This window comes from Aedes albopictus, chromosome 2, assembly GCF_035046485.1.
Source record: "Aedes albopictus strain Foshan chromosome 2, AalbF5, whole genome shotgun sequence".
Lineage (NCBI taxonomy): Eukaryota > Metazoa > Arthropoda > Insecta > Diptera > Culicidae > Aedes > Aedes albopictus.
Window position 1 is genome coordinate 88,167,697 of NC_085137.1, and position 21,709 is coordinate 88,189,405.

Consider the following 21,709-nt stretch of genomic DNA (forward strand, 5'->3'; position numbering starts at 1 on the left):
TTGTGGGTGCGATGTGCACTAGCCCCTCTCTGAAGCAATACCTTCTTGGTGGTTCCGGAGAGACGTAGGGTTTGGCGACCATAGGAATGGTTTAGTGGGTACGAGGAGAGAGTAGTCCTGGATTTTACTTTTGTTGTAGAAGACGGCCTGTCAGACCTACACTACCCTAACCTTCTGTTAGGGTGTCTGTTGTGCAGATTATCCCCCTATGGTTTAGAAGGAAAAAAAAAAAAAGGCGACGATGGATCGAGTGATGTGCGTAGTTCGAGTATCAGGGACACTCTCGAGTCCCTTCGAATCTCGCAGAGGGTTACGGCAAGGTGATGGTCTTTCGTGCTTGCTGTTCAACATTGCGTTGGAGGGTGTAATAAGAAGAGCGGGGATAAACACGAGTGGGACGATTTTCACGAAGTCCGTTCAGCTGCTTGGTTTCACTGATGATATTGATATTATTGCTCGTAAATTTGAGACGATGGCGGAAACGTACATCCGACTAAAAAGTGAAGCCAGGCGAATCGGATTAGTCATTAATGTGTCGAAGACAAAGTACATGATGGCAAAGGGCTCCAGGGAGGAATCACCGCGCCCGCCACCCCGAAATCATATCGACGGTGATGAAATCGAGGCGGTTGAAGAATTCGTGTACTTGGGCTCACTGGTGACCGACGACAACGACACCAGCAGAGAAATTCAGAGGCGCATTGTGGTAGGAAATCGTGCTTACTTTGGACTCCGCAATAAAGTTTGCCCTAACACGAAGTTAATCATCTACAAAACGTTGATTAGACCGGTCGTCCTCTATGGGCACGAAACATGGACCCTACGTGCAGAGGACCAACGCGCCCTTGGAGTTTTCGAACGGAAGGTGTTGCGTACCATCTACGGCGGAGTGCAGATGGAAGACGGGACTTGGAGAAGGCGAATGAACCACGAGCTGCATCAGCTGCCGAGAGAATCAACCATCGTCCATACCGCGAAAATCGGGAGGCTACGGTGGGCGGGTCACGTCATCAGGATGTCGGATAGCAACCCGACTAAAATGGTTCTTGAGAGTCATCCCACCGGTAGAAGAAGACGTGGAGCGCAGCGAGCTAGGTGGGTCGACCAAGTGGAGGACGATCTGCGGACCCTACGCAGAGTGCGGAACTAGAGACAATCAGCCATGGACCGAGTGGAATGAAGACGGCTACTATGTACAGCAGAGGCCACCCCTGTCTTAGCCTGATCAGTAAGGTAAGTATGTAGTGGGAACACGACTCCAGACAAGCTGGTTCAGAGGATGTGTAGATACGAGCTTGACTGGGCTGCCGATTCATCGGCTGCCATCCAAATCAACTCGGAGCAACAAAGAGGTAGCGCGTGGACTCGAGGAGTGGCTAGTTCAGGCGCTAACCAATAGGTGGTCCAAGTGGACGGAGTCGGCTACGTACGAGGCCATACCGGTGATCTACGGTCGAACTATCGAATGGTGTGCCCTACGATCGAACTTGACCCTCATGGTGGCGTCATAGATTGAATGTTGGTGGCGTCGCTGTCGTGATTGACTGGCTTGGATCCGCGCCCGTGGATATTACGGTGTTCACTGGCAAGGTGCGGGGTGGATGGAGGCCCTATGTCGGCATGTCTTTCTGTGTGTGAGAGAAGCAGGCGTGTGGTGTCGAACTTCCGAGGACAAAAGTAGTGGTAAGACAGCCGGCTATGCGCCAGTTCCTTATCTTGGAGTAAAGAGCGTGTCATGATGTTCGTTGCTGCAAAGCTACGCAACTAGCCCCGAGGGCGCTCATAGCTCTAACGGACCCTGATAATTGGATATTGATGAACGCCAACTCACAATGGACCCTCAGTCGGACTGGAAAGTGGCAACAGCCACACATCAACACCATCGTGCTCATCATTCTACCATGGACAGCGTAGAAAAGTGGTAGCAGCACAAAGACAACCACTCCGATGTATATGGTAGAAGAGAATTCATTCAGGCGCTGTACAAAATCTAAGAGCAACTCTGTCAACTGCAATCGCTTTCGTAGTGTCCTAGTGGAGCTGTTAATTGGGTTGAGCGGTTCAGAAAAATAAAGCATTCACGATTATACGTCTTTTTCGCATGACCCTTATTGTCTGACTGGAGAAACTAACCGGGTGAGATGATTAAAGCACATTCAAACCCATCAAATTCATAAAATGTGAGATCTTCCTTTGCAAGGGAAGTACAGCCGTGGTTACGGAAATGACCTAGCCCAAGACTAAAAAGCTCCTTAAATGTCGGATTTGAGTTTAGAATTTAAGTCAAAATATCAATCTTTCCTGCAACTATAACTAAGGTCAAACTTAGGGACATACGGAAAATGTACGGGGGCGCAACCAAGAAAACTATGGAAATCGATCGTAAGCTAACATTTTCAATTGACGTTTGAGTGATGTGCTACGTTGTGTGGTTTTGTGCGTGATAGTAGTCAGATGCTTTCGTACGTGTGCCTGTGGGTGTATGCGTTTATTTCCCTTGATATATGCGTGCCAGCAAGCAAGCCCTCTGAAGATGGGTCCAGACTTTGAAAAAGATTTAAGGTTATAGCTAGATTTTTCAGGGATAATAAAAGTGTTCTACTGATCTTGAAACAAGTTGGTTTGAATACCTACTAATAAATGGAATTCGTGGATCATATAAAATAAAAGTGCTTGATGGTAATGTACCTACAGATTTTTTATCTCACAACAGAATGTCGAAATGATTGAAATTAATGAAAGCAATAGTGTTTTCACGCACCTGGCAATCGTTTGATTTATTTGATTGAAACTCAGAAGCTTATCACTAGTATGTTATGTTCGGCAAATTTGTAGGGTAGTTTTTCTCCCTACAATTATCACCAAGGACGCCATCATTTGGCTCTCATATTGACAGCGTAAGGTACACCGGGGCAAGTTGAAATGGATGGGGTAAGATAAAACAGCGGGTTAAATGATGTTAGGGGCTGTCCATTTATTACGTAAGTGAATTTTAGCGATTTTCTGACACCCCCTCCCCCCCTTGTAAGATTTGTTTATATGAAATCCCAAAAAAAAATGTATGGCACGTAAGATATCTCAACCGCCCCCCCCTCCCCCCATAAACCCTTACGTAATTAATGGACAGCCCCTTATCTAACCATGATAAGGGGCTGTCCATAAACCACGTGGTCATTTTTTTGGGACTTTTCAACCCCCCAAACCCCCCCCCCCCCCGCGTGGTCATTAGTCCATACAAAATTTTTTATTTGTCCATACAAAATGGTCATTGGCCGAACCCCCCCCCCCTCATGACCACGTGGTTTATGGACAGCCCCTAAACAATTTGAATGTCATAACACATAGTTTTTTAAACAAACAATCTTTTGTTAAAGGCTGCATTTCAAGATTGTATTGAAATCTTTATCAGAATCTCGCGTTTCATCTTGCCCCGGTGTACCTTAAAAGTGTTAGCATCACCTACTAATTTTTCGATCGTTCAGTATGAGTATGTAGTACTAACGTTCCCACGCCGATAAATTTGAGAGTTAGAATATGGCGTCCTTGGTGATAATTGTAGGAAAAGCACTACCCTACAAGTTTGCCCAACATCACATAGTAGTAATAAACTTCTGAACGGAGTTTCAGTCGAATGAGTCTTACGATTGCCAGGTGAGTGAAAACATCCTTGAATGAAAGAAAAACGTGAAAAAATCGGAGAGAACAATTGGGTTGTTCAACGTTTTAAATGTTGCAATGCTCTTAAATTTCATAAGGTATAACACATTTTGTTTGCGAAATATCTTTGTTTTGATAGTCAAATAAGCAAAAAAAAATGTTTTTGGTATATTCCTGATGTTTGAGTATATTTCTTCTTTTAGGTATGTTCCTGATATTTCACCACTAGATAATAAAATTAACTGTAAAACATAATAATTATAAGATAAGTAATTCGTAGTGCGTTGTCTAGCATCGTGAGTTCTTCAAGGAGCGAAGAGTCTTTAAAATCAAGAAATTGTTTAACATGAAAGCATGGAGTAATCTTATGCAATCGTCCAGAAAAAAAAACTAACAATGCTCAAATAGCCAGCAAAGCAAACGTAGTTGCTGGATATATCGAAATGCGTGCACTACTTGATAAATGCACTACATATACACCCATCAACAATATGAGTCGTGAAATTCGAAGACGCATCATCAGCGGAAGTCGTGCCTACTACGGGCTACAGAAGAAGCTGCGGTCTAAAAAGATTCACCCATACACCAAGAGCACCATGTACAAAACGCTAATATGATCGGTGGTCCTCTACGGACACGAGACATATCAACCATGCTCGAGGAGGACTTGCAAGCACTCGGAATTTTTGAGCGACGCGTGCTAAGGACGATCTTTGGCGGTGTGCAGGAGAACGGTGTGTGACGGAGAAGGATGAACCACGAGCTCGCGGCACTTTACGGCGAACCCAGCACAAATCGAGTATTGTGGCGTACTAATGTTGATTATGTTTTGTCTTAAATGTGATGTTGAGCAAATAAATGTATGTTTATACACCCTTCAACGAGGGGCAAAGCAGATTACTCAGTTTTCATATTTTCTCTGTAAAGTGCCAGCATTTATGACAACATCAGAGATTTTGACACACGCTCTTCAGCAGCACATAAATTATTCAACTAACGACTGGTTCTCTAAACGTTTTTGTTCTTTAAAATATTGAATGATAGTTTGTGTTTTACATTGTATGGTATCACTAACAAACAAAAATATGCAAAAATGTAATATTTTTGTCTGAAATAAGTGTTATAAATTGTCAAAGATTGAAAGATGAGAAAATACATCTTCATAAATGCGTCGTTTGCACTCGACTTCCGGTCGAAACTGGTCATTTGATGTAAGATCTTGTTCAACTGCTATTGATACTTTTTTGTTTGTATATACCCATGTCATCATTCGATATGAATCTGTGTACTTACGCCGTTTGTTGGACGTGGTCATTAATTTTGGATCTATTTTTTCTACGTTTTTTTTTTTAGTTTTGTTTGTCGGATCTTAACGGTTCAAACAATTTTCTGTTCCACGAATTCTCTACCAAACTAATTGCACCATGAGCAATGTATGAAATATGTATCTGTATTTAAAGTCTTCTAAATATGGGCGGGTCAACTCTATAATAGTTAAATTTCAACTGATTCAACTTTAATTGTTCTCCTTAATGTTATGCGCTCTCGACAAATAGCTCCGTACAAACATAAATCATGAATTAAAAAAATGGATGACAAATGTGGACTAAGTTCCATATTGGCTAGAAATAGAGATAGAGTAACAGGTGGATTCAGGCGAGGAATGTAAAAATAACCACTAGGAACATTCAAAGTTACGATCGCTTTTTTACAAGGGAAAATCTACAACTTGCGAACTGGTTCTTACGATACTATATAAGAGTCTTGAATGACAAAAAAACTAGCTCGCTTTGTACAGTAACATCTAAGGGTTCGTATGCTCACCGGAGATTGAGTTATCCTATTCTACAGAGTATCAAAAATTTGGCGTTATTCAGTTGTTGGTTTATACCCTTCTTCGTTTTCGTAATCATTATTTTGTGACACTTACCTGATCTCCACGCAAGACTTGGGATGGGACCCGGAAGCAGTTCTCGTTGGAAGTCGTTCATTGTCTGGAGTCGAAGCGAAAATTTCAGTTCTTTGGAACCCATATGCATCGATTCTTTTACACAACCCGACGATAACTAGGTACAAAAAAAAATCTATTCACGACTTACAGATTGCTTGACGTTTCCATCACCTCCAGCTCGATCCCGACGTCCATCGTAACCACCCGGTCGTCCTCGCCGTTCTCTGAAATGGGAAATTGTAATTTTTCCGCATCGCCGTAGTTGGGCATGATGATGCAAACGAACGGTCGACCGGTAACGCTATCCCTCGGATGGACCGTCACCGGCAAGAATCGATCCGTTGAACCCTCTACGAACGTGGACAGTCGCTGGAAGACTTCGGGGTAATGCTTTCGCATGATCACGCCACGCTGGCGCAGTACGCTTTGAATGTTCTGCGACACCAATTCGCGACTCCTTTGAGTGGTTTTCGTGAGGATGTTGAACGACAAGATAAGCACATCGGTTGTGGTTTCCTTTTTCGGAATTTGCTTATCGATGGGCGAGTTATTGATTTCATTTATGACCGATTTGCACAGTTTGAGTTTAGCGCACCGGGACACCAGCTGGCGTTCCCATTTGACCGGAGCGGTAGCATTACCCGGAGCTTCAGAAACGACACATATCGCCACGTAAATCAACATCTTCGAATCGGGTTTGTACTCGGTACTGAGCTTTAGCAGCTCCGAGTACAGTTCCGGACCCATCTCCGAAGGGAGCAAGTCTGGCCAGCGCACGTACGACACTTCACCCAAACACTGAAAACCCTGCTTTATGAACGAGTCCGCGTTTTCCGGACTGCGAAATAGTATTCTAACAACACCTCGTCCTTGCGACAAGTAACCGCGCCTGGCCAGGTGGCTCAGATGCCTTAACGTGTCCGGGTCGTCCTTACAGGTGGACAGCACCAACCTACACAAAGCGGAAATTCGCGAATGCAAGCAAGCCTTTCGGTGCTTTTCCCAGTGTGCCCTTCGGCATTCCCGCGAGCAGTACAGATGGGAACAGTTATGGCAGCTTTTGTAGGACTTCTTCGCCTCGGCGATCGTGGCCGTGGCGTCACATTTCGGGTACCGACACTTGAGGGGTTCCCCGTGGCTTTTGTGGGTCGCGTCGCACGAATCCAACGACACCCGTCGGCTGTGGGCATCCTTACTGCTGGCAGCACTGCTTACGGCACCGGAACCTCCACTATCGTTGCGCTTTCTACCGGCGTCTCCCTCACTCCGCCTGCGGGTTTGCACGGGTTCGATCTGAAGCGTATGGTTACTGGAAACTGTCGGCGTCAGACAGGAATTAGCTGAATCCACTGAAGAGGCGCGGGGAGAGAGAAACATTGAGGAGTTGTTGGGAGGGATTGTTTTCAAGTATTTTTCGGAATCACATTCAATGTTCGGTGTCGGTGCACGGGATGAGTGGTGCGTGTGGCGGTTTGAAAAAAAGGAAGAAAGAAAAGACAATAAAATACGAGGTGAAGACGAGCCCAAATCGAACTTTCAGGAACTGACTCTATGCAAACCCGATACTTGATATTATTTAAATGAGGATGTTACATGAAACAGTATTATGTTAATTAGAACTTTCCAGTGTCAAGGTTTAGAGTTTAAAATAAATTAAGGTAAATCAACGCCAATGTCGTAAGTGTAACAAGGAAATATAATATTATCAAATATCGAAATCATAGTTCTAGTGGCAAGCGGAATCTGTCCTATACCACAACATCGACACACATTTTTTTAATGCAATATTACGTTGAAAAGATTAAACATCAACATGAAACCATTTGTGAATAAAATATCACGTTCTCGTGATGGTGGCACCTAGGGTAGCACTAATTTAAATCCTTAAAATTTGATCAAATGTTAATAAAAATTGAAGTTTCGATTCTTTTGCATTCCATTTCGCCATAGTGTAACAGTTATGGCTAATATCATAATGGATACATGCAAGCAGTGCGAATATAATAAAAAATACGCCTATAACTGGTACACGGTTCATTTGATAAATAACACTAGTTTACAAAATAAAATGAAAATCGTGAACTTCTGTCTACGACCAAAATTTTTGAAGCAAAATTTAGCCCTGATTTCAAAACTGTGCTTCAAAAATTTTTAAGTAGAACAGTTTTTGAGATTTTGCTCAATATTGAGTTTTACAACGTTTTGAAATATGGAATTAATTAAAATTCAAATATCTTGTGTTTTATTCAACCAAGTTCAAATATTTTTCCATAAATTAGGCCGGAACAAATCTCATTTTCTTCTTTTGTCTCTTTACTCGTTGACTCGTCAAGGGGGGGATGATAAATAATAAATGTATTTGATGCAAAATTACTCAAACAATTAGGCAAAATCGTCAAACTCATCGGATTTGTCAAGAAATTTTCTCGACGGCTCAAATTTCACTTTAAAAAGTTTAAATTTCTTGAAAAATTATTTGTGTCCCCCCTCAAAATGTCGGAATCCTACCAAAATTTTCCGAGGGGGGGTGACATAAGAGAAAATCGAAATTTGTGTCAGCCTTAAGAGCTGAATATAATACCATTCGATCATCTGAATGCAGGTTTTGCACCAGATCGATGAAATTCAAGATATTGGCGAGTTTTAGGGACGATCTCCTTAAGCTTTAGCAAAATTTACAAAAATATATGAAGAAATGTATTTTTTTTTTCAATAAGAAAAAAAAACAATTTAAAAATTCTTTCTCATTGTTTATTTGACATATCATATGTAGGCCAGTTACAGTAAAAAAAAATCAGCTAAATCGGAGCATTGATTACGTAGAATAAGATGTGTGAACATTCCTTGCTGAGCGCTTGTACGAGTAGGTTGACAGGATCCCTATATCATCACACGGCACTCTTTGCAGTCGTTTTATAGTGTTTTCTCCACCGCCCGCGTGGTTCTTTTAACACTAATTAATTAGTTAGTTTTTAATAAGTGCAAAGTTTAGTGCTATAGGTGATCGCGCTTTGCGAAGGGAGCGAATCAGGTGGACAAAGTTCCACCCGATATCGTGGCACATCCACCATATCAACACCATCGGCGTCATAGGTGTTTGATTTCATCCCGCTTTGAAGCAGCAGCAGCAGACAAAAGACGGCTCCGACGCTGTGGTCGGTCTTGTGCTGCAGTCAACGAACGGGAACGGCTAAATAGCATTCTTTTTATTAGCTATTTATTTTCGCATCTCTCATTTCTCCGAAAAAGTGTGATTGGGCTTCAAGGTCGTTTTTTTCGCTTCGTTTTGTTTTTCTCGTGATGCATTAGGGTGAGACGCGCAAAGTTGAAAAAATCCACAGTTTTTTTTCACCTTTGTGTGTGGGTGTTTTTTTTTTCTTTTGCGACTCCATACAGTGTGGGTCAAAATAAAAGCTAGACTTCAAATAGAATTTCACTAGTTTTTTCTTCTCTCGTTTGATTATTGTCTAGTATATACTGTTTGAAAGTTTTGCGGGTGAGATTCCCGCATGGATGAATCGAATGGAGGAGGCGGAATGCCTCCCAAAGATATCATTGCGCGAACGCGGTTTTACCAGCCATCTTCGCCTGGGCCTTGGGTTGTCTATTTCCGGCGCAAAAGCAAACCTTTGAATATGCTTTCGATTTCTCGAGAGCTGACGCGTAAGTATCCTGGGACTGTTATTCAGCAAGTGAAACAGTCCAAGCTGCGTGTAACCGCACCTAGTTACAAAGCAGCAAATGAAATTGTTCAGCACGAGTGCTTCAATGTTGAGTATTTGCTTTACATATTGTCACGAGAAGTGGAGGTGGAGGGGAAGATCCTCGACGAAACGCTGACCTGCGATGATATTAAGACCGGCGTAGGACGCTTCAACAACAGGTCGATCGCTGATGTGAGTATTCTTGATTGTAAACCTCTCCAAAAGGCAACCATGGAAGGGGACAAAAAAGTTTACTCACCGTCAGGGTCTTTTCGAGTGACTTTCCCAGGCTCCGTCCTCCCGGAATTTGTTGTAATTGATAATGCTTTTTACACAGTAGGGTATCGCGCTACTTGGGCGGTGGCTTCTATATTCGTCTGTTTTCCACCATGACTCAGTCAATTTTGAACCAATTGACTTGAAATGTTGTGCACGGGTAGATACTATACCTATCTCACTGCATTCCAAAAATTGTGTCAATTGGTTCAAACTTGACTGAGTTATAGTGGAAAACAGACGAAAATAGAAGCCACCGCCCAAGTGGCGCGATTCCCTACGTCTTTTTAGGCCGAAGGTTTTTAACTGTACCAATTGCAAGCAGTTTGGTCACAGTGCTAGCTTTTGCGACAACAAGCCCCGTTGTGGCAAATGCAACCAAGCTCATCTCGAAGAGTCTTGCACACAGGAAGCTGAAAAATGTAGCTACTGTGGTAAAGAACTACACGAGTTGCAAAAATGCCCGGCATACAAAAAGCGTATTCAAAATGAGAGTCGCTCAATTATTAAGCGCTCCAAGAAGACTTATGCGGAAATGGTGAAATCATTTAATACGCCCGTTAATATGTCTGAGTCAGCTGTCCCAGTTGAAAATCCCTATCAGGAGTTGTCTTCCGATGATCAGGACGACGGCGAAACTGATGAGGGTGGATCTCTTTCGGAGGTACATGCATCCGGAAAAAGGAAGTCACCATCTTCCCCGGGATTGCGCCGAAAGGTTTTATTAAAGTCTTCCCTCAAAAGTTTGACAACTTCCAAAGGAGGCGGAGGGAATTTAAAAAAGTCCGAAGAAGCAGGTCTCTGATGGTGCAGTTCCTTGCTGCAGCAAGGACCTTGAACCTCCGCCTCCAACTGTTAAGTATACTTCAAAAAGAAATACTCGACAAGGTGACAAGAAAAAAGCCACAAAAGCTCCTCGAATTTCAGCAAAACCTATCAAGCCCAATCGAGGACTGTTCACTTTTAGGGCTGTTGCGTACAGTTTCAATACCCTTGCTGCTGAGTGGAACTGGTAACCCAGAAGCAATAGTGGAGTGCATGAGCGGCGGCGCGGAGGTCGACAGTGGTGATAATTTTACAACTCGGCAGTGTCGTTTGGTTCGTCAACGCGAAAGGGCACGACGGTTAGGAGATACGTCTGCCCCGAGAACGAATACCACATTGTAAGATTTGATAATTATGTAAAAATGTAATATTAATTAAATAAATATATTTGCAGTATTGAAGCTGCTTGGAGTAAGAAGCTGCTGTCGATGGGTGGTTTTAGTTCTGCGACAAAGCGTCCCTAACAAAGCCCTTGTAGATCGCTTATATGATGCCCTTGGACTTTCCGATTCCTTCAGAGGCATACTAGACATTTTTCTCCAAGCAGTAGAAGAGTATCTTCGGAATTTGACACAATCATGGCCCCTCCTTGCTTCGATCATATCTTTTGATGGATAATTCATCAACCGAGGTTCAAGATATGATCACTGTGCTACAGTGGAACTGTCATAGTTTAAAACCTAAATTAAACCTGTTTAAATTTTTGGTTCACAACTCAGATTGTGATATATTTGCACTTTGTGAAACATGGCTTTCTTCTGAAGACGAACTCAATTTCCACGATTTTAACATTATTCGCCAGGACCGAGATGATCATTATGGAGGGGTACTTTTGGGGATCAAAAAAAGTTATTCATTTTATAAAATTCCAATCCCAACTCATCCTGGCGTAGAAATCGTTGCTTGCCAAATAAACGTAAAGGGTAAAGATCTTTGCGTAGCTTCCGTTTACATTCCTCCAAGAATTTCAATTAACCGCCGTCATCTTTGGAATGCGGTTTCTGCACTATCACATCCAGTATTAATTGTGGGTGATATGAACGCACATGGTACAGGGTGGGGCGAACCATATGACGATAATAGAGCGGTCATTTTCTATGATTTGTGCGACGATTTCAATTTGAACATTTTAAATACAGGTGAAGTGACACGTATTGCATCTGACGGCAAAGAAAGTCGTCTTGACCTATCACTGGGATCAAGTTCACTATCATTCGATTGCTTGTGGAAGGTAATCGAGGATCCTCATGGTAGTGACCACTTGCCCATTATAACCACCATAAAGCATAATCGTGAAAGGTCAGACCAACCAATTCAGGTTCCTTTTGACCTCACAAGGAATATCGATTGGCAAAAATATGCAGAAGCGGTATCTTTTGGCATCGAATCATTCAATCCCCTCCCACCTTTGGATGAGTATCGATTCCTGTCTGAACTGATACACAAGAGTGCATTAGAATCACAAAAACGACGTGTTCCAAGTGCAACCTTCAAAAGAAGACCAGCCACAGTAGGCTGGGATGATGATTGCACCCAGTTGTATCTTAAAAAATCTCATGCTTTCAAAATTTTTCGTAGGCACGGTACCTCAGATTTTTATCAAGAGTACGCAAAGCTCGAAAGACAGCTGAGAAACCTGCTGAAAGCGAAGAAGCGTAGTTATTGGCGACACTTCATTGAGGGTCTCTCAAGAGAAACTTCAATGACAACGCTTTGGAGAGTGGCTCGCAACATGCGAAACCGCTCATCCTCTAATGAGAGTGACGAATACTCCAATCGCTGGATATTCAGCTTCGCGAAAAAGGTCTGCCCAGACTCAGTCCCAGCACAACCGATTTCTTGGGAAACATCCCCAAGAGACGGTTCTCTGGACAGACCCTTCACTATGCTGGAACTTTCTATGGCTCTTCTTTCATCAAACAATTCCGCTCCGGGACGCGATATGATCAAGTTCAATCTTCTTAAGAATCTCCCAGATATCGCGAAAAGACGACTACTGGATCTGTTCAACTCATTCATGGAGAACAACATTGTTCCGCTAGAATGGAGACAGGTCAAAGTAATAGCTATTCAAAAGCCTGGTAAACCAGCGTCTGATCATAATTCATACCGCCCAATTGCTATGTTATCATGTTTAAGGAAATTGTTAGAAAAAATGATCCTATCGCGACTCGACCATTGGGTTGAATCGAATAAATTGCTTTCAAATACACAGTTCGGGTTTCGCAAGGGCAAAGGAACAAACGATTGTCTAGCGTTGCTTTCAACAGATATTCAACTGGCCTTTGCGAAAAAGGAGCAACTGGCTTCAGTTTTCTTGGATGTTGCGGGCGCCTTTGATTCAGTTTCCATAGATATATTGTCAGAAAAACTGCACAATAGTGGACTTCCAGGAATTTTAAATAATTTCTTGTATAATTTGTTGTCAGAAGAACATATGAGCTTCAATCTCGGACAACTGGAAACTTCCAGAATTAGCTACATGGGCCTACCCCAAGGCTCATGTTTAAGTCCCTTGCTTTATAACTTTTACGTGAAAGACATTGATAGTTGCTTGGAAGGACAATGCACACTACGACAACTTGCAGATGATGCTGTGGTTTCTCTAAAAGGCCCACATGCAGAAATGTTGCAAAGACCATTGCAAAATTCTCTAAATAATCTGTCAACCTGGGCAAGAGATTTGGGGATCGAGTTTGCTCCGCAAAAAACTCAATTGGTTGTGTTTTCTAAAAAGCGGAACCCAGCCCAACTGAAACTCAATCTTTTGGGAATAGAAATCGACCAGTCTTTGACTTCGAAATACCTTGGGGTCTGGTTTGATTCAAAAGGCACTTGGGGTACCCAAATCAAGTATTTGGTGCAAAAATGTCAACAAAGGATCAATTTTCTACGCACAATTACCGGTACATGGTGGGGTGCTCACCCGGAAGACCTCATAAAACTTTACAAAACGACTATTCTCTCTGTTATTGAGTATGGCTCTTTCTGCTTCCACTCAGCAGCAAAGTGTCACCTAATAAAGCTGGAACGAATTCAATACCGTTGTTTGCGTATTGCCCTCGGCTGTATGCACTCAACGCATAATGCGAGCCTGGAGGTCCTGGCAGGGGTGAAACCTCTCCAGAACCGCTTCTGGGAGCTCTCGCTAAGGTTACTTATCAAGTGTGGAGTGAGCAACACACTTGTTATTGAAAACTTCGAAGAAATGCTCAGTCTGAACACTCAGTCAAAATTCATGAGAATCTATCTTTTCTACATGTCATCTGATATAAGCCTCCCAGGTTATAATCCTCCTCGTGTACACTTCACCAATGACAGTTCCTCTGTTAATTACGATCTGTCCATGAAACAAGCTGTTCAGGGAATACCAGATCAACTTCGGTGTATATCTATTACTCGCATTTTTAACGAAAAGTACCAAAATGTCAATTCCTGTAAGAGATTCTTCACTGATGGGTCTCGAATTAATGGATCCACTGGCTTCGGTGTCTTCAACGAAAACTCCACCGCCTTCCGGAAACTTCAAGAACCTTGTTCTGTTTGTGTTGCTGAACTGGCAGCAATCGACTTCGCTTTGGGGATGATTTCCAACATGCCCGTAGACCATTTCTTCATCTTCTCGGATAGTCTTAGTTCTATTGAGGCACTCCGGTCGATGAAACCTGTAAGGCATGCATCTTACTTTCTTACAAAAATAAGAGAGCAGATGTGTGCACTGGTCGAAAGATCATACAAGATTACCTTTGTATGGGTCCCCTCTCATTGCTCAATTTATGGCAGTGAGAAGGCGGATTCTCTTGCAAAGGTGGGCGCACAGGAAGGCGAGATTTATGATAGAAGAATTTCACATGATGAATTTTTCCATTTAGTTCGCCAGAGTTCTCTTCAAAGTTGGCAACATGATTGGCGAGATGACCAACTGGGACGGTGGTTACATTCGATTATTCCTAAAGTTTCTTTGCGAGCGTGGCATTACGGTTTGGACGTAGGTCGAGACTTTATTCGCGTAATGTCCAGACTTATGTCAAACCACTACTCGCTAGGCGCACACTTGCATAGAATAAAGCTCGCGCTCAACAATATTTGTACTAAGTGCGGTTCCGGTTATGATGACATCGACCACGTAGTTTGGCAATGCCCGGATAATGACGCCTCCAGAGCACTACCATTGGATACCCTTGAGGCCCGAGGTAGACAACCCTTTGTTCCAGTAAGGGATGTGTTGGGAACCCGCGATCTCCCCTATATGCAATCCATTTATGAATTTTTCCGCTCATCTGGTATAAGAGTTTAATTCGCTAGTATTTGCTTCTCCAGTTTTTTCTTTGTTTTGTCCTCCTCGTGTTGCTCTCCGCTCATCTGATATAAAAGTTTAATTCGCTTGTGTTTTCTTCTCCAGTTTTTTTTTCTCTGTTTTGTCCTCCTCGTGTTACCGAGCTGCTCCTGCCCATCCGAAGACCAAGCCCTTCAACAAGCTGGTACCAACACCACAAGGCACCGAACACGTTAGCAAAATGCGATTAGCACCCGGATGAGCTGCAGTAAACCTTCGGTCCAGTCCTCACCCTGTCCATCCTGCAAAATGTGACCTTCTAACCTCGAGCTGCCACGAGTACCCTGGCCTCCACCCATCACTAACAAACATGATTGAAAAGTTATTATCTTGTACATAGTATATTATTAAGTGCAAAAAGAGATCTTCGGCTCCGTAAAGCGTTATACGCGATTGAGCCCCAAATTAATGAACTAGATAAAAAAAAAGATGTGTGAAGTGAGCGACTTTGCTTAAAAATAGAACAAAAATTGATTTCAAATCATCAACCTTGTATGGAGAGTCGAAAAAAATTCCGCTCTACTGTAATGTTTTTCCTTCGCGTTTTCGAACTCAGGGCATGATTCTACACCAAAAATGATCATCAGCTTACCGAGTTCAAAAATGATGTAAACTTGTGTAATAAATAATAAATAATAAATACTAAAAGTAGTTTTGACCTTCTACGTTTTTCCTGTGAAGTATGAAAACTAAGCTATCCCAAGTAAAGTTCAGATAAGAGGGAACTTTATAAGCTAAGCAGCTTTTTCGAGGTGGCTCATTAGCCTTCTAAGCAGCTTCATTTTTAAATAATTTTGGAACTTTAAAGTTCACATAAGGTAGCTGGATAGCCAAGGTTGTTGTGATATGTGGATTGGATTCATGTCTGAAATTGCTTCTGATAATTATTTTCCACACCCGTCGCTCCATGTACGTTTGAACTGGATCCTCCTCCGTGATAGTCTGCTGACTTACCTCTGCGCTGCTGAAGACACTTGACAAAGTCAAGCTAACGTCACTACTGTACAAGTGTGCAAAACTAGCTGCCGACAGAAATCGATTCAAGTCAGACTTCATCCGCTCTTCACTCAATTGTAACTGTAGTAACGTGGTAGAGCAGTGGTCACCAAACTGCGGCCCGCGGGCCGCATGCCGCCCTCGAGAAGGTTTAGTGCGGCCCGCGATCTTATTTTCGAATATATTAGAAAGATTTCAAAAACTAAAAGCAGACACTTTTATCGAAGCCCTTTTAAGAAGTAAAGAATTAATTCCCAAGCAAAAGATACAAATAAACAAAAAGCTTTTTTAAATCAGTATAGTTAACTTTAAAAATAATTTTTATCTGCATAATTTTTATGCCTGAAAAATATAAAAAGTCATATATGTTGACTCTAAAACATTATTCTGATGAATATAAAGGATGACTTGTACGTCGATGTTAAATCTTCTATTAAAATTTTATCAAAATAAATTTTTAAATGCCTTGCGGCCCGCAGCCTTCTTGTGAAATTCAATTGTGGCTCGCGTAGACAGTACGCCTGAGGACCACTGTGGTAGAGCGTATGACTCTCACGGAGCAACTCTCGGTTCGAATCCGGTGGGCGACATATATTGTTTTTGCCTTTCTCGTACACTAAGTGTACTGGAAAGGCTATATTATATGTTCACTCCAAAAATGACTTTTTGGTAGAAGGTCCGGAGGGTCGAGTCACACATACCAATCAACTCAGCTCGACGAATTGAGGTGGTCTGTGTGTGTGTATGTGTGTGTACAAAAAACTCACATCACTTTTGGCAGTAAAACTCAACCGATTATTAAGAAAATAGGCTCAGACCACATTGGAGACTGCCGGTTGTATTCCGGAACCAGTTCCGGGTGATCCGCCGGAAATGGCCTTATATAAAAGTGAACCAAACCCATGCCTACGACACATCAGAGCGCGGCTTTTTTGATAACCTAATGAAAGGTTAGCAAGAAACTAGTCTCCGACCATATCTGAACCAGTAGTGTTCCGGAACCGGTTCCGGATGTCCCACTGGAAGTGTCAAAATATAATAGTGAACCAAACCCATGCATGCGACACATCAAACAGCGGCTTTCTCAATAACCTGATGAACGGTTAAACTTTTTGAGGAGTGATAGAGGATCATAAATGGTGAAAAAATGTGTACGCATATGGTCAAATCTCAACCGTTACGTAGTAATTGAACTTTACATGTTTTTGACTTTGCTTGCCTCAAACTGGCTATAACTTGAAAATGGTCAAACTTATCGCATTCGAAACTTTATTAATTTTTCTTCCAAAAAAGATCTTTCAATCTATTGGTTTAGTAAAATAATTTAGTTTGTTTAAACAAATAAGCGCGAAAGTATTGTTTTTTATTTGCTTTTGTAAATTATCTTTGAAAAATGCGTAATAAATTTGAATTTTCTCTTAGGAGCCATGGGCTCAGAAGAGGGTCAGTGTCAGCAACTGACGAAAGTGCCGGGGCTGGGATCGAACCCATGACAATCTGCTTATGAAGCAAACGTGTGACCAATTGCGCTACGAGCCCCGGCTTTCGTTAGCCTCTTAAGCAGCCAGAAAGTTCCATTCGGAACCTTATCTGAACTTCGCGGAACTTGAAAGTGCATTCTGTCATGGGAAGCGGAACTTTTGGTTACTTGGGCGGTGCCTTCTTCTACATGCCCGCCTACAACTTCGTAGTTGTCTTTCATTCAATTGAGCTAAGGTATGCGCACATCAAAATCTAGCCACCGCATTTTGGATAGAAATTTTACAATTTTTAACGAATCGTGACACCCTATGGAGCAAATGAAAGCTTATTGTGTAAGGAATTGAAAAATATTTACTTCGGGTGCTATTTTGACATTGTGTTTGAAATAGAGTCAAAGAAACAAGAAGTTCTCGAAAAGTTTTTGCACAAACGTGCTGGAAATCTGACAATGTACGATGAAATGAACGTCCCAGCAGACTTTAGTTAGCTTTCAAGCATTCGGTTCTATACATCATAACAACGCGGAAAGGTTGCTGATTAATTTAAGACCAAGAAATAATATAAGTTTGGCAAGAAATAGGTACATAATTTGGTCAACAATATGAAAGTGTGGTTTGAAAAACCGAGCTTTCACAAATTCATGTACAATAAATCATCTTTTTCACTACGAGGAATGTCGGGAAAAATGGCTTATTCAAAAGCTCAGACATTGTGTATTGATTTTGATTGATTTTTGTGTTCTGCTTATGGAGCAGAATTTTTGAGTTTGTATTCAGAAAATTATGTGAAAATTGTACCGAATTTTTCCAGAATAACGTAATATTCCAATTGAACCAATTGAAAGATATTGAGTAACCGTGAATTGGAACTTTCAAAAAATGACAAGAAAGGGAACTTTTATCCAAAAATATGATTGATTTTGACAAAATGGTGGTAAAAACTTCTTGGCAAGTGATCGAAGGTACTGTGTAAAACTTTACGGAAGGACTCATGCGCAAAGCTCGAAATGACATATATAATAAGTCAAATCAACAATGTCTTGATGTTGCTGTAAAGCAAATTAATGCTTTTTTACGATGAATTGCTTTTGGTTTATGAATAAGTTAGAATGCATTATTACTGCTTGATATTCTTTGGCTAGATTTTACTGTGCGCATACCTTAGGTTTTGAAGACATTAAGTTGGATTTAGATCCTAGTCTAACGGGTGGCCACTAAATAACGGGAATGCTTTTAGCAGCTGATTAAAAACAATAGAAGCGTCCATAGAGTAAACATTTTTTAGACAAAACCATCGTCTATCTATCCACAAAGTCAGCGTATTTTTTTATTTTGTGTCAACTTATTCTGTTCTGCACAAAACGACATTGAAACAGGAAGCACTACCAAAACGCCTTGGACGGCTCTACTGATTGCTCAAAACAACCGTAAAAAAAGTTAATAGTAAACCATTATAAAACTAGAACCCGCCCGGTTTTGAATGAATTCCACATTTCGGCATCCCAAGAAACAGATCCTGAAGGAAATAGAGGAAAACTAGCAAAACCAATAAGCATGATATCATTTCACATAATAAAATCTGCTTTTGTGACATGGGCTGGATAAATCAATAGAATACCTTGTTAAATAACAAATATTTACATCAAATCACATTTACACATTGAACAACATGTAAATGGTTCGTTATAAAAAAAATAGCACAAAAAAATTCAACAATGAACCGCAGTGCACAAATTACATCGACACGTTTTGGTGATACAGAAAAATAACATTTTTTGGAAATTTCTATAAATGTCATTTACGGGAAAAGGCAAACCAAAGCAAAAAAAAAAACAAGTCAGTATCCCCATTTTTTCTTATTACTGTTTGAGTGTGTAGATGCTAAAGGTAGCTGAGAAACCATTTATTTTGACCAACGATTTCACAGACGCAGAAAATGCGTGAAAGTAAACTCTGAAAAGTCGTACAAAGCAGTTGCTCCAACATCACTGCAAAAAAATACTGTACAAATTACTACGTTCAACTTTCTTAAATTTTATATTTTCCATGGACGTACATTGTTAAACCTTTATGATAGTTAAATTCAGATTGCCATTTTTAAAGATCATATATTTTTAAGAGCACATTCAAAGCATTCCCGTTATTTAGTGACCACCCGTTAGAACGCATGTTTAGCAAAAAACAGGTATGAAAATGAAAGTGTGTATCCTTCTCAATCAGCTGTGCGATAACGATGTCGAGCTTTTTATCATCTACTAATTTCGTAACCGTTGCTCTTACTTCCATACCGAACACGGTGCGGAGTGGACCAGTTGTGTCCTGTATCTGGGATCGAGGTTCACGCCCAACGAACGACAATGGGTTTTTCGTTAGAAATTGTAATTAACCGTAGACATAAACCTTCCCAGGGCTTAAAATCTCGTTAATAACGTTAAAAATACCTACTTCAAGTTTTCCTCACACCTATTTGAAATACTATGAAACGGCTTGATATTACTGTTAAAATCTTAAGAAACTATCTTAGAAACCCACCAAACCCTCCCCAAACCCCTCGTGACACCCCCAGAAACGTCTTGAAACGCTTTAAAACGTATTAATACCTCTCTGAATCATCTCTGGAACCTCTTTGAAAGCATCCTGAAACTTTCGGAAACCACTTCCTAACGTTCCATAAAACGCCCTGAAACCACCTAAAATCTTCTGAGACCCATTGAAATGTCATGAATCCCCTGTGAAAACCCATTGAGGACCCCTAAAACTCCCAGAAACGTCTTGAAACGCTACGAAACGCATTGAAACGTCTTCAAACCTCTCTAATACATCTGTGAACCCTCCTTGAAATGATACATGAACCCCCGGCAATTACTCCCAAACAATGGGATGGCAAGAAGATTTTAAGGGGAGATTAGGTGGGGTTTCATAGGGGTTCAAGGGGTGCCTGGAAGGAGAGGTTTCAGCGGGTTTCAATGGTTTCATAGGGATTTTTAGAGAGGTGTCAATGCGTTTGAGAGGTATTTCACAAATAAAATAGAGGGGTTTCAATATGTTTCTGGCAGTTTTGAAAGGGTTTCAGACAGATTTTGAGAGTTTTCAGAACGGCTTCAGTTTCAATAAAGGTTTCAGGGAGTCTCAAGGTGTTTAAGATGGTTTCACAGGAGATCTAAAGTTTTGGAGAGGTTTAGCGAATTATAGAAGAATTTCAGTGGCTTTGTAGGTTCTGCGGGGTTTCAGTAAAAAAAAAAACAGGGGAGCTATAGGAGATATCAGAGAGTTTCGAGAGGTTCCAGAGTGATTCAGTGATCGCTCAATCGGATCTTAAACCGGATTTGATGACCTTCCTGGAAACCCTTTCAAAGTCATTACTACAAAAACACAGATGTATGGGCCTACAAATGTGAGTATACAACTTATGTATTTATAATAAAGCACATGCTCATCAGTTGCCATCAAGCATGGGAAAAATTAACAGTTCACCTTATCACCTACGATGTAAAACAGTTAAGGAACTACCCAATGTTGAGTAAGAGCACGGCACGCCAAGAACGAACGTGATCTGATCAGTTCGCAAATGACGTCACCGAGCGAAGTTGGAGAGAAACAAACAGAGTGTAAACATGAACCAAAAAGTTCCAACCCTGAACCTCCAAATTGCATTCAACCGAGTGAACCAGAACGTATTCATTGATGCAATTTACAGTACTGAATCTTCCTCATGAACGCTAAATGAACGTTCCAAACCGAATGCTCCGACGCACGACTCAAAATGTAAGTAAACAATCGTTCATTATTGCTTCGTTCGTCTTTGGCACACAGCATCGGCGATTCAGCGATTCCGTCGTTTCTTGCATCGCCCAGAGCACTGGGTGAGAGCTGTTGGAGATTGAAGGAAACGCAATGATTGAATGTGTGTTTCCTAGTTACCATAGGCGCCAACTTGTGACATGGTCGGAGGGTGAATCTCTTCAGAATTTTACAAACTGCTACTTTTTTTCGGCTTAGGACACTACTACCCAAGAAACAGAAGTAGCTGAACAACAGTTTCTTAAGCTAAATGTTTCTTAAGGTTGGTTCGTAAGGTTTCTTGGTTTGTTCCACTCTTATAGAGCGAAAATGTTTGTTGGGTATTCACGTGAATATGTCTAATAAGGATAAATTACCAGAATTTAAAAATTATCTCAAAATTTACTGGTTTCGCCACCTCAACTACATCACAATATAAACTCAGGTTATTGGGTCCCTTAAACAGTCCCATTAGTTAAGTTTATTCCGAAAGTAAATGCTGCGTCATACGAAGAATCAAAGAGACCTATCAGTTGGACGTCTTCCATCAGAAATTCTTAGAACGCATTGCCGATCATCACATCACATCCGTGATGTTCATATGGTTAACATGCCTTTTCATGTGAGCCAAGATGCTTACCAAAATGTAAAATCCTCTGTGTTTTTTTTACACAAAGTTGTTTACGATATCGAGAAAGCATTC

At 41.4% G+C, this 21,709-nt stretch overlaps 1 protein-coding gene across 1 annotated transcript in view; it reads right to left on the bottom strand.

The window, feature by feature from the left end:
- Positions 1–4,062: 4,062 nt before the first annotated feature.
- LOC109427628 (uncharacterized) overlaps positions 4,063–21,709 on the bottom strand; it is a 556,874-nt gene continuing 539,227 nt past the window's right edge. The window contains 1 exon segment of the mRNA XM_029852600.2: positions 4,063–6,957. Within this exon segment, the coding sequence (XP_029708460.2) occupies positions 5,753–6,957 (1,205 nt within the window). The 3' untranslated portion in view covers positions 4,063–5,752.